The 13509-nt window shown below is 41.1% G+C and overlaps 1 protein-coding gene across 10 annotated transcripts in view; it reads right to left on the bottom strand.

Moving 5' to 3' along the window:
- LIMCH1 (LIM and calponin homology domains 1) overlaps positions 1-13509 on the bottom strand; it is a 344011-nt gene that overhangs the window by 197915 nt on the left and 132587 nt on the right. For all 10 annotated transcript variants that reach the window (XM_079701059.1, XM_079701061.1, XM_079701062.1 and 7 more), the window contains exon 2: positions 7869-7939. In XM_079701059.1, the coding sequence (XP_079557185.1) occupies positions 7869-7939 (71 nt within the window). The remainder of the gene's footprint in view (positions 1-7868; positions 7940-13509) is intronic.

Raw genomic sequence — 13509 nt, 5'->3', positions numbered from 1 at the left:
TAACTTACCACACCTGTAAGCAGGTTCTTAAAAAGGCTAATTGGATGAAGAAAGAGACACCTCCTGCCCCGACCCCCTGCCAGGCAGATCTCCCCTATGTTTGCCAAACACATCATCCTCATTCCTGTCCCCAAACCTTTCCCCCGCTCTCGTTCCTGTGTAGTCTGCCCCCTCCTTCCCTCAGCCTATTCTCACCTTAAGTAAAGATGTAACATCTCTCCAATAACTGTCTCCCAAACTACAACAATCTCCCCTTGTTTAACTTCTATTAAATTTGGGGAGTCAATCTTAGTCACTTTTGCATTTACTCATACACTGGTTTACACAGTAACAATTGCTTTGTGTGTGTGTCAACGCCCAAGCCCATTATAAAACTCTTGAAGATCAAGGATCAAGCCTTACATTCCCTTTTTATGCCCCTCAGTGCCTAGCATGGGGCTGTGCAGAACAGAGTTGGTTTCCAGTCAGTCCTCCATGTGACAAAATGTCTCCACGGAAAGCTACGCCATCAACTCCCAACCTGTCCTAGAAGATGAGTGCATATCCATGGCACACCACATCTTATGTTGAAATCAGGACAAGAATCTAAGACAAGCCCTCCTTCTTACAATAAGCAGCTCATTCATCAGCAATGATATAGACAAGTATTTGCCAACAGATTTCTTATCTTCAGAAAACTACTTCAGCAACATAAGAACTGAGACAAAAATCCACTGAGACATTCTTTATTGGTCACTTATTTGCAGACCAACATACTCGGACTTTGCATTCCATCAAAACGTGTCTGCAGAACAAACCCCAGAGGTTCACTTCTATGACTCCTAAGAAGATAGAGCTATAATGGAGAATCTTATAGGTAAAGAAAGCAGATACTTCCATCTGTTGAACTCCCAGTCTTCAGGGATGAGTCCATTCTTTATGTAAAATTGTGTGTGTGTGTCTGTGTGTGTGTGTGCGTGTGTCTGTGTGTGTGTGTGTGTCTGTGTATGTGTGTGTGTCTGTGTGTGTGTGTGAAGGAGAGGGAGGGGTAGAGTGTGGAGGGAAGGAGAGAAGAGGAGAAGGGAGAGAAACAGAGGATAATACTGATGATGACAGCAAAAAAATTGGGAGGAAGTTAATGATCTAATGAGGATTAAATTGCCAAGGTAGAACTCTTACTACTGGACTCAATTTATCCAACAGCTGTTTGTAACAGATGTATTGTGTGCCAGACCAGTGTCCAAGGGGGGAAATCCAAAGATAAATAGAAGAGGTCTTCAGGAAGCTTTCAATCTGGTACAGGAAGGAGACGTGGGATAAAGAGGTCGAGCACTGTGATAACAGCTAGTGCGGAGGCTGTACAGGTACTTAGACGCCAGGGAGGAACCCACTAACTCTGCCCAGAGGTTCTGGAACAGCTTCCCAGAGAAAGAAACCACAACGTACTGGAGGAAGCAGGAGGAAATGACGTCACCACAGAGGTCCAGGCCACTGTTTTCAAAACAATCGCTCTCAGCCTTGAGCTCTGCCAGCCAAAGTTCATTATTCACAGATGATCAAGTTTGTAAGGGACCCAAATGTTCTCGCCCAGTTTTTGATCACAGGCTAGGCTAAAGGAGCTAGGAAGTAAGCCTCCAGTTGGTTCATCCTGTGGCTTGTTGGCAGCCCAGTGAGAGAGCTGATGGGTGCACAGTGACATACAGAGTTGCACTGACTATGTCATATTTATAATTGACTTTAGGCCTATTTCCAACAATAATAATGAAAATGGCAAGTGATCCAGGGTGCCAGCCCAGCACCAGACACTGCTGAGCGGTTCACATATTCTCCCACTGGAATCTCTCAAGTATCTTATGAGGTATGAATTTCCCCCATTTCGTGGACAAAAGGAGAAAAGCTAACATTTAAGTGCCTGCTATGTTGCAAGCACTAAAGAGTTTATACACATTATCAATTCATTTACTCCTCTACAGCCCAATGACTTAGGTATAATTATATCTGGTTTTATAGATGAGGAAACTGGGGCTCAGGGAGGTGAGGTAACTTGCCTAAGGACACACAGGAGGCAAATCTAGGATCTGGACTGGCCACTAGGTTGAAGCATATGAAATCACACTATCTGACTGGTTTTGTTCTACTAATACAACAATTTCATTGGATTCAACCTAGGAGTTCCCAAATCCATTCACTTTCCACTATGCTCTCCATAAACAGATTTGAACTGGCTTTTGTTAAATGTATATTCTTGGATAGTAACCAAAAAGAATGAAAAGGGTGAGGCAAGGATGCGAAACCAAACCACAGAGAACAAAGGAGAGCGTATACACTGCAACTAGATGCAATTATTATTATTATCATTTTACTATACTATATCTCTTTCTGTCTATGCCTCTTTTTTCCTGAAGCATTTGCATATAGTTGTAGGGTATATGGATTATCATTACATTATTCTTGTCACTTCTCTGTAAGTTTAAAATTTTTCAAAATAAAAAGTTGGCGGGGTGGGGTGGACTTGTAAAGAGACTCATGAGAAAACCCTTCTTGAAAAGGTATTTGATTTCCCCAAATAGTGCTTTGCACTGCCCAAACTACTTAACTTTATGAGGGTAAACAATTCACATCCAAAATTAAGTCCATAGTCCTCATGGGCTGGCAAACTTTTTCTGTAAAGGACCAACAGGTAGTAAACATTTTTAGGCTCTGTGAGCCCCATACAAACTCTTGCTTTGTTTCGATTTGTTTTGTTTTTTGTTTACAACTCTTTTAGAATGTAAAAACCGTTCTTAGCAAGAAGGAAGGCCTGCACAAAAACAGGACATGGGCCAGAATTTGCCAACTCCTGATACAGATGGAATTCCATAGCATTCTATCTACATAATAAAGACTTAGGAAAACAAGTCAGAAACTTTCCTTTCTGGATTATTTCACAACAGTCTCTCTGATCTGGGTGCAGGGAACTAGATGCCAGTCATCACTGGCTCCATACTGGGAGTGGCTTCCTTAGGGAATAGTCTTTGTAGCCTTTCTTTTAAACTCTTAAGTCCCCAAGTACACAATGCAGTATTCATTTAACATTTCTAAAAGCATGACACTTGTCACACATTTGCAGCTTTGTCAAACTTTGACCCTAGGCCATTTATTTAATGCTCAGCGGAGAGCTCACATCGTTTGAGCATTTAACCTCCAAACTTCAACTGCACACACTCGGCAAAAACAACAGAGGAAGAGAGAGACGGTTAGAGCAAAAATACATCTATTATCATTCTATCTGGCACGTGCACTCTATTTTATTCTTGCTATTAGTTATACATTTATGCATAAGTATTACTGTTTTCGGGGGTACATGTGCAAGGGCAAGTGTTCTGCATTTCACAGGCGAAGTAAAAGAGCTCCCAGGGTGATTCTGAGGCTACTCAATTTCCATCTTATATGCTGCCTGGAGGTGCCAGTCTTTTCTCTCTCCTATCTCTGTAGTCTTTAGTACAGGTCCACCAACCTCATTTGTCGCCATCAAGTTTTGACAGGTCTTACCTAAGAATACTGAAACCCCTACACTGTCCGCCGACCATAGCCTCTTACCCCCTCAGCTCTCTCACGCCCTCCCTGTCACTGGACTTGCCTTCTTGTCTTAAGAGGGGCCACCAGGCCCTTGATGCTTATATTTTTCCAAGACCACCAACCCCACACAGTCCTTCTTCTTCCTCTGTCCAGATGAGACGCCGTGGTTACCCTCTGTACTGCATTTTTCCCCAAACTATAGGTTTTCTGGCACCAACTCCATCCCACCGCCATGACCCAACCTCTTGCTTTTCTCTCCCATTAAAATCCCAACTCTGGACACAGGACAATGATTAAGAGCAAAAGCAAAGGAATCAGACTTCTGAATTTAAATCTTTCTCATCTGGTACAACCTTAGCCTAGTTATTTAATCCTCTGTACCTCAGTTACTTGCTCTGAAAAATGGGTATCATAATAGTCCTTGTAGGCCACAGGTAAGTTTAGAATCAGGCTGGTAAGAGGAAAACCAGACTCCAAGCCCAGAATATGCCCTTCTGTCTGAGAAGAACTGTGAGGCTTTTTTCAGACTCATATACAACCACGATATTTTTTTTAACATCTTTATTGGGGTATAATTGCTTTACAGTGGTGTGTTAGTTTCTGCTTTATAACAAAGTGAATCCTACATATATCCCCATACCTCCTTCCTCTTGAGTCTCCCTCCCACCGTCCCTATCCCACCCCTCTAGGTGGTCAAAAAGCACCAAGCTGATCTCCCTGTGCTATGCGGCTGCTTCCCACTAGCTATCGATTTTACATTTGGTAGTGTCTATATGTCCATGCCACTCTCTCACTTCGTCCCAGCTTACCCTTCCCCCTCCCCGTGTTCTCAAGTCCATTCTCTATGAACCAGGACATTTTCAGTGAACAAAGAGCATGGTGTTTCTCCACAATTGCAACCAACATTTAGAGCCAATCCAACTCAGAAGAGGTGAACTGCCAGTTTTCAAAATTTGAAAATATAGAGAGTTCTTATGTTTTCAAGTATTGCTATATGGGTGGTGGTTGAGAGTTAGAACTTCTTAATCACCAGCATCCACAAAACTCTCTCTGGTTCTAGATAGTGGCACAGCCTTAGGTATTCTCATCTACTCTCCAAAGAGAACCCTCACTTTCCTGAGACTCTCCAAACTGGGTTTCCTGTCTTTCAGGCCCTGCCATCAGCCCACCCCATGCCTGGAACAGTGCAAGTCCCCCTCCTTGTCAGATTAGTCTCTGGATACAAGTCCTGGCAAAATACACTTGCTAATCTCAGTCTGCAGCAGCCCAATGCGCTTTGGTTCAGATCACACTTAGCCATGCCCCCATCCCTGACAAAAAGGAGAGGGAGATCTTCTTCCCCCATCGTCCCGACCTTCAGTGCATTCAGCTCCTGAGTCATGCTTCTGTCTCTCATTGTGCTGTGGGCCCTGCACTTAGAACTTTGTCTGCATCTTGTTTGTCTGGCTGCTGTCCCAGCCTTCTCTCCAAGGCTCGTCCGGGACTCATGCTGCTGGCTTTCAGGCCACCAGTGCAGTTCATTCCACCTTCACAAACTCTGCACCAGGACTGCCAGATGGAGTCCCATTGGGAAGCCAGGACTTGACCCTGGTCCTCAGACTCCTTCAAATATGCCAGGGGGTCTAATCCTCTGTGGTTAGAGGAGTTAAACAATAACTCACTTGTCCTGGGTTTTATCCTACCTACCCAGACAGTAACATTTGTCCACATCCTCTGTGTTGGCCATTTCCCTCAGCTCACCTGCAGGCTGTCAGCAGTCAAAACCCTTTATTTATTTAAAGAGGCTCCTGGGGGCTTCCCTGGTGGCGCAGTGGTTGAGAGTCCGCCTGCCGATGCAGGGGACACGGGTTCGTGCCCCGGTCTGGGAAGATCCCACATGCCGCGGAGCGGCTGGGCCCGTGAGCCATGGCCACTGAGCCTGTGCTCCGGAGCCTGTGCTCCGCAAGGGGGGAGGCCACAACAGTGAGAGGCCCGCCTACCGCAAAAAAAAAAAAAAAAAAAAGAGGCTCCTGGTTATAATCTGTGCCTCCATGCTGTCTAACCATACTATTTCCTCACCATGGCCTGGACCTAAACCCCACCTCTCCACCTCTAAACAACCCAAACATTCATTAATGTGTTTGTAAAAGGCCAACAGTTCGTGCCACTCCACATGAGAGACTCCATCCTCCAACTCAGCACCAACTAGGTAAGAAACAAAGTCCATGTGGGCAGATGTCTCTGGATCCAAAGCCTTGTCTTCAAACAAGCCTACCTAATCCAAAGGCAGGCAAGCGATATTACTCTATAACAGATTTACTCATATGATGGAGAGGTGGACGCCTATAAGAATCTTTGGAGCTAATGTTAGGAAAACAAAAGTTGGTACCAAAGACCCACTTTAACAGACTTAAGAGAGCATGATGCACATAAATTACATCAGATTCTGGCTCATCTGTTAACATCAGGAGAGGGCTAAGCCCAGAATCATTGGAGGAGCAGGTGCTAGAACACAAGAGAAGCATTTAGAGCCTGTCTGAGTTTGTTTCCATGAGATGCTAAACTAATTATGGTTTACCTAAGAGATGAGCTCTGCTTTAGATTTAATAAAGGGAAAAGAGGTGGTGAGGAAAGTAAAGTATGAGAAGAGGGGAGAGACTCCACAGGAAAGAAGGTATGGAAACAGAAATCAGGGGATGTACAGGCTTCCCTGGTGGCATAGTGGTTAAGAATCCACCTGCCAATGCAGGGGGATCTTCTGGGAAGATCCCACATGCTGCAAAAGCAACTAAGCCCATGCACCACAACTACTGAGCCTGCTCTCTAGAACCTGTGAGCCACAACTACTGAGCCCGCGTACCACAACTACTGAAGCCCGCGTGCCTAGAGACTGTGCTCTGCAACAAGAGAAGCCACCACAATGAGAAACCCGTGCACCACAACGAAGAGTAGCCTCCACTCGCTGCAACTAGAGAAAGCCCGCATGCAGCAACAAAGACCCAACGCAGCCAAAAATAAATAAATAGATAAATTTATTCAAAAAAAACAAAAGAAAGAAACGGGATGTAAATTTCTCTTTGAAGAAAGAAAGGCAGTGGAGAGCAGAAAAAATAAACTGACGTAAACTATGTTGAAAATTGCTGCATAATAATCAACGTTTGTACAGCAAATGTAATTTTTTAAAGCACCTTATCCACATTATCCTCTTGAAATTCACGAAAAACTTATGAAGTAGGCAGGAGTTGTAAACTTTTTACTACCCCTTTAAAGAGAAACAAATGAGACTCAAGGAGGTTATATGATTTAAGGGGTGAAGAAAGGATTTGAGGCTCTAAAGCTCAGGCTCCAAAACCCTTGCTCTTTCAACTACATCGGTGGGTCTCAAACAATATTCTGCAAGTCACCAAGATAAGAGTGCATTCTATGTGATTCCATTTACATAAAGTTCAAGATAAAGCAAAATAGACGCTAGGTGATAGAAATCAGAACAGTGCTTTTCTATAGGTGGTTGACATTGACTGGGAAGGGACATGAGAGAGACTTGTGTTCTATATCTTGCTCAGGGTGTAGGTTACATGAATGTACACAGTTTACAAAATCCATTGGGTTGCATATCTAGGAGCTGTGCATTTCATGCATGTACATTTCAACTCAATAAAACAAAAATCAGCATCCAAATGACAGAACCTATCAAGTGAATTCAAAATACAAAATCTTGATTTGAAGTTTATGTCCATCCCTCTGTAAGTATTAAGGCTCTAGCTTATTTTGTGTCTGGAAACACTTCACAGAAAGCTCTTGAATCCATCATCACAGGAGCACTCTATGACAAAGCCCAGGTTCAAAACATAAAAATTGAACACTGCAGTTATTTTGTCAACAGCACAAATTAAATATATTCAAAATACCTCAGGGAAGTAGGCTTAGTGAGGAGGACTGCCTGGCATGTTTCAAGATGTTGTCAGTAAATAGAAGCCCTGCTTTTACTTGGCACAAGCTGTTTTTGTTTGGAGGGAATAAGGGGAGAAAAGCTGCTTTTTTTAACACAACTTGGTCCACAACCTTCCAATTACTTGGGCCCGAATTCCTACATTGTAAAAGTTGGTTGGAACTGAGTAGCAGCTACCAGATATTCTTTCTTTAACTAATTTGAAATTGCCAAGGTCCCCACCACTCCCTACTGCCCCAAGACTACTTATCTTTACCGCCTAACCCATCTAAGTGATTTGTTTTTGAATTTCAGATTCAAACTGTGAATAAATTCAAAACAAACACTAGAAGTTTTTCAGACAAACTGAATAGCATTAATGATTTTTCTTGAATAAAACCAACTGAATATAGGCTATACTTACTCGCAGAGAAGGATTCCATTTTCTAACCCTGTCCGAAAATCTTTATCACCAAAACTTCTGCCAGTTACTTGCTGGAAAAGAAAAAAAGAAAAACAGAGCATAAATTTTTCTTTTTAAATCAGGAAGCTCAGTGATTTTTTTCCAAGATATTTCAAGAGACTTGAAATAACTGGTGGCACTCCAAGAATGGGAAAAATCCGTTAGGTCTGAATTTCCTTTCCATGTGTAGCTTTGCTTAGATCAGCTAATCTAAAATTTAGACCATTTCTTTGAAGTTTTTTTCCTATCCAATACCTTAAAAAATATCTGTTCTTCCTGATAAGGATATTACTTTTGGGGTTTGGCCATGATAAGTCAAGGCCACAGCCTCTTTCATCCTGAGGGTCCAACACACACTTTCAAAAAAGCCTGCAGAAAGCACCACCTAAGGGTAAAGTATCTATTTGTTAAAACATTAAGGGGGCAGAGGAAAGGAGGACACAGACCCCCTAACCTTGAGAGACTAACGTCAAGACTGGATGGAGAAAAGCCAATATCCATACTAACATGGTGTGAAAAAGGAAAATAAAAGCTGACAAAGAATGAACTGTGCTGTGTCTGATAAAAACACAGTACTGATGGCCTTCCTTGATGCCTCTGGCTCTCAGCAGCCCTTTGGTCTGGGCACCAGGGCATTCATTTTTTCATTCAGTAAATATTTATTGAGCATCTACAATATGCCAAGTAAATATGCATGCTATAAATCCTAAAGCAACTTCTAAAATAGCAAAATTTTAAAATATAGCTAATAAGCCAAGAAAGGAGATTAAATGGAATTATAAAAAAGATACTCTAACCATAAAAAGGAAAAAAGTAAAAGGGAATACAGAATAGGTGGAATAAATAGAAAGCAAATAGCTATATTATAGACTTAAACCTAACCATGTCCATCAAAGCATTAAACATAAATGGTGTAAATATCCCCAATTAAACTAAAGAGATCATCAGATTGGATTAAAAAAGCAAGACCCAACAATGTGATGCCTACAAGCAATGCACTTTAAATACAAAGATACGAATAGGTAAAAATGGAATAGAATAAGATATACCATGCTAACACTAATCAAAAGAAAGCTAAAGTGGTTTTATTAACTTCTACAATAAAGAATAATACCAGGGACAGAGAAAGTCATCTTAAAACAAAGGGTTTAGGTCATCAGGAAAATAATTCTAAACACTTTTACACCTAATTTGTTTTTTTTTAAAAAGCTTCAAGATACATAAGCCAAATCAGATAGATTTGCAAGGAGAAATAGACAAATTCACAACTAGAGTCAGAGATTTAGTATCTCTCTTTGATAACTGATAGAATAAGCAGATAGAAAATCAATAAGGATAAAGAAGGCTTGAATAACACTATCAACCAAATTGACTTAATTGACATTTCTAGAATATTCCACCCTACAACAGCAGAATGAACATTATTCTTAAGTTCACAATGAACATTTATTAAAATAGACCAGTTTCTGGGTCAGAAAACTAGTCCCCACGAACTTAAAAGAATTTAATACATAAAAAGAAAGCTATCTGACCACAACGGAATTAAATTAGAAATTAACAACAGAAATGTCTATGAAAAAAATCCCTAACCCCAAGTAATACAATTCTAAACAACCCATTGATCAAAGAAGAAATCAAAAGAAATTAGAATGTATTTCGTAGTGAAAGAATATGGCAATATAAAAATGTATGGAAAGATGCTAAAACAGTATATGGGGGAAATATATGGCACCAAACACCTATATATCAGAAAAAAGATCTCATATCAATGATTTCTGCTCTAACCTTAAGAAAATTAAGCCCAGATTAATCAGAAAAAAGAAGAATTTATAAGAGTTGAAATCAATCAAGCAGAAAACCAAAGACTGACAGAGAAAAAAAATCAATGAAATCAAAAGCTATTTAGGACCAGAAACTGCTGCAGTTCTCAGCCATGGTTAATAGTTGTTGTCAAGAGGATCCCAGGGCTCCTTGCTGGAGGGATGAGGAGCTGATGGGGACCCGTGGAGGGTTTCTCGGAGTCTCTGTGGAGCCCCTGGGCCAGATCTCATAGTGAAGGCTGTAGGATCTTCCTTCCAGCCCCAGAAGCTCTGCTTGAGTCCACAGGTGCCCACCTGACCTCTGGTTCCTGGGAAGAGTGGAGTTGTCAGCAAGAGACCCCAGGTGCTGAGGCCCAGGGGGAAGATGCCAGCCAACTGGAGTGCTCCTGGGCCATCCCTGGCTCTGACTACAGGTGGATGTGAAAACTCCTGTAAGCCGTGTGGCTGACAGAGTCTTGGTGCTCCAGACTGGTGTTAGGCCTGAGCCTCTGAGGTGGGAGAGCTGAGTTCAGGACATTGGACCACCAGAGACCTCATGGTCCCAAGTAATATCAATCAGTGAGAGCTCTCCCAGAGATCTCCATCTCAATGCTAAGACCCAGCTCCACCCAACAGCCAGGAAGCTCCAGTGCTGAACACCCCATGCCAAAAAACTAGCAAGAACACAGCCCTACCCATTAGCAGACAGGCTGCCTAAAATCATACTAAGTTCACAGACACCCCAAAACACACCACCAGACATGGTCCTGTCCATCAGAAAGACAAGATCCAGCCCCACCTACCAGAACACAGGCACCAGTCTCCTCTACCAGGAAGCCCTCACAAGCCACTGAACCAAACTCACCCACTGGGGGCAGACACCAAAAACAACGGGAACTACAAACCTGCAGCCTGCAAAAAAGGAGACGCCAAACACAGTAAGTTAAACAAAATGAGAAGACAGAAAAATGCAGCAGATGAAGGAGCAAGGTAAAAATCCACCAGACCAAACAAATGAAAAGGAAATAGGCAGTCTACCTGAAAAAGAATTCAGAGTAATTATAGTAAAGATGGTCCAAAATCTTGGAAATAGAATGGAGAAAATACAAGAAATGTTTAACAAGGACCTAGAAGAACTAAAGAGCAAACAAACAATGATGAACAACACAATACATGAAATTTAAAATTCTCTAGAAGGAATCAATAGCAGAATAACTGAGGCAGAAGAACAGATAAGTGACCTGGAAGATAAAATAGTGGAAATAACTACAGCAGAGCAAAATAAAGAAAAAAGAATGAAAAGAGCTGAGGACAGTCTCAGAGACCTCTGGGACAACATTAAGTGCACCAACATTCGAATTATAGGGGTCCCAGAAGAAGAAGAGAAAAAGAAAGGGTATGAGAAAATATTTGAAGAGATTATAGTTGAAAACTTCCCTAACATGGGAAAGGAAATAGTCAATCAAGTCCAGGAAGCACAGAGAGTCCCATACAGGATAAATCCAAGGAGAAACACTCCAAGACACATATTAATCAAACTATCAAAAATTAAATACAAAGAAAAATTATTAAAAGCAGCAAGGGAAAAGCAACAAATAACATACAAGGGAATCCCCATAAGGTTAACAGCTGATCTTTCAGCAGAAACTCTGCAAACCAGAAGGGAGTGGCAGGACATATTTAAAGTGATAAAAGTGAAAAACCTACAGCCAAGACTACCCTACCCAGCAAGTATCTCATTCAGACTCAAAAGAGAAATTAAAAGCTTTACAGACAAGCAAACGCTAAGAGAATTCAGCACCACCAAACCAGCTTTACAACAAACGCTAAAGAAACTTCTCTAGGCAAGAAGCACAAGAGAAGGAAAAGACCTACAATACCAAACCCAAAACAATTAAGAAAATGGTAATAGGAACATCCATATCAATAACTACCTTAAATGTAAATGGATTAAATGCTCCAATCAAAAGACATAGACCGGCTGAATGGATACAAAAACAAGATCCATATATATGCTGTCTACAAGAGACCCACTTCAGACCTAGGGACACATACAGACTGAAAGTGAGGGGATGGAAAAAGATATTCCATGAAAATGGAAATCAAAAGAAAGCTGGAGTAGCAATTCTCATATCAGATAAAATAGACTTTAAAATAAAGAATGTTACAAGAGACAAAGAAGGACACTACATAATGATCAAGGGATCAATCCAAGAAGAAGATACAACAATTGTAAATATTTATGCACGCAACATAGGAGCACCTCAATACATAAGGCAAATGCTAACAGCCTTAAAAGGGGAAATCGACAGTAACATAATCATAGTAGGGGACTTTAACACCCCACTTTCACCAATGGACAGATCACCCAAAATGGAAATAAATAAGGAAACACAAGCTTTAAATGACACATTAGACAGGATGCATTTAATTGATATTTATAGGACATTCCATCCAAAAACAACAGTATACATTTTCTTCTGAAGTGCTCATGGAACATTTTCCAGGATAGATCATACCCTGGGTCACAAATCAAGCCTTGGTAAATTTAAGAAAATTGAAATCTTATCAAGTATCTTTTCCAACCACAACGCTATGAGACTAGATATCAATTACAGGAAAAAAATACTGCAAAAAAATACAAACACATGGAGGCTAAACAATACACTACTGAATAACCGAGAGATCACTGAAGAAATCAAAGAGGAAATCAAAAAATACCTACAGACAAATGACAATGAAAACACGATGATCCAAAACCTATGGGATGCAGCAAAAGCAGTTCTAAAAGGGAAGTTTACAGCAATACAATCCTAGCTCAAGAAACAAGAAAAATCTAGGGTTTCCCTGGTGGCACTGTGGTTGAGAGTCCACCTGCCAATGCAGGGGACAAGGGTTCATGCCCCAATCCAGGAAGATCCCGCATGTCGGGGAGTGGCTAGGCCTGTGAGCCATGGCCGCTGAGCCTGTGCGTCCGGAGCCTGTGCTCCACAATGTGCTCCTCTCCACAATGGGAGAGGCCACAACAGTGAGAGGCCCGCGTACCGCAAAAAAAAAAAAAAAAAAAAAAGCGAGAAACAAGAAAAATCTCAAATAAACAACCTAAACTTACACTTAAAGCAATTAGAGAAAGAAGAACAAAAAAACCCAAAAGTTAGCAGAAGGAAAGAAATCATAAAGATCAGATCAGAAATAAATGAAAAATAAATGAAGGAAATGATAGCAAAGATGAAGAAAACTAAAAGCTGGTTCTTTGAGAAGACAAACAAAATTGATAAACCATTAGCCAGACTCATCAAGAAAAAAAGGGAGAAGACACAAATCAACAGAATTAGAAATGAAAAAGAAGTAAAAACTGACACTGAATAAATACAAAGGGTCATGAGAGATTACTATGAGCAACTATATGCCAATAAAATGGACAACCTGGAAGAAATGGACAAATTCTTAGAAAAGCACAACCTTCCAAGACAGAACCATGAAGAAATAGAAAATGTAACCAGACCAATCACAAGCACTGAAATTGAAACTGTGATTAAAAATCTTCCAACAAACAAAAGCCCAGGACTAGATGGCTTCACAGGTGAATTCTATCAAACATGTAGAGAAGAGCTAACATCTATCCTGCTCAAACTCTTCCAAAATATAGCAGAGGAAGGAACACTCTTAAACTCATTCTACAAGGCCACCATCACCCTGATACCAAAACCAGACAAAGATGCCACAAACAATGAAAACTATAGGCCAATATCATTGATGAACAGAGATGCAAAAATCCTCAACAAAATACTAGCAAACAGAAT

Source organism: Hyperoodon ampullatus (assembly GCF_949752795.1).
Source record: "Hyperoodon ampullatus genome assembly, chromosome: 1".
Classification (NCBI taxonomy): Eukaryota; Metazoa; Chordata; class Mammalia; order Artiodactyla; family Ziphiidae; genus Hyperoodon; species Hyperoodon ampullatus.
This window is presented reverse-complemented; position numbering and strand designations above follow the sequence as displayed.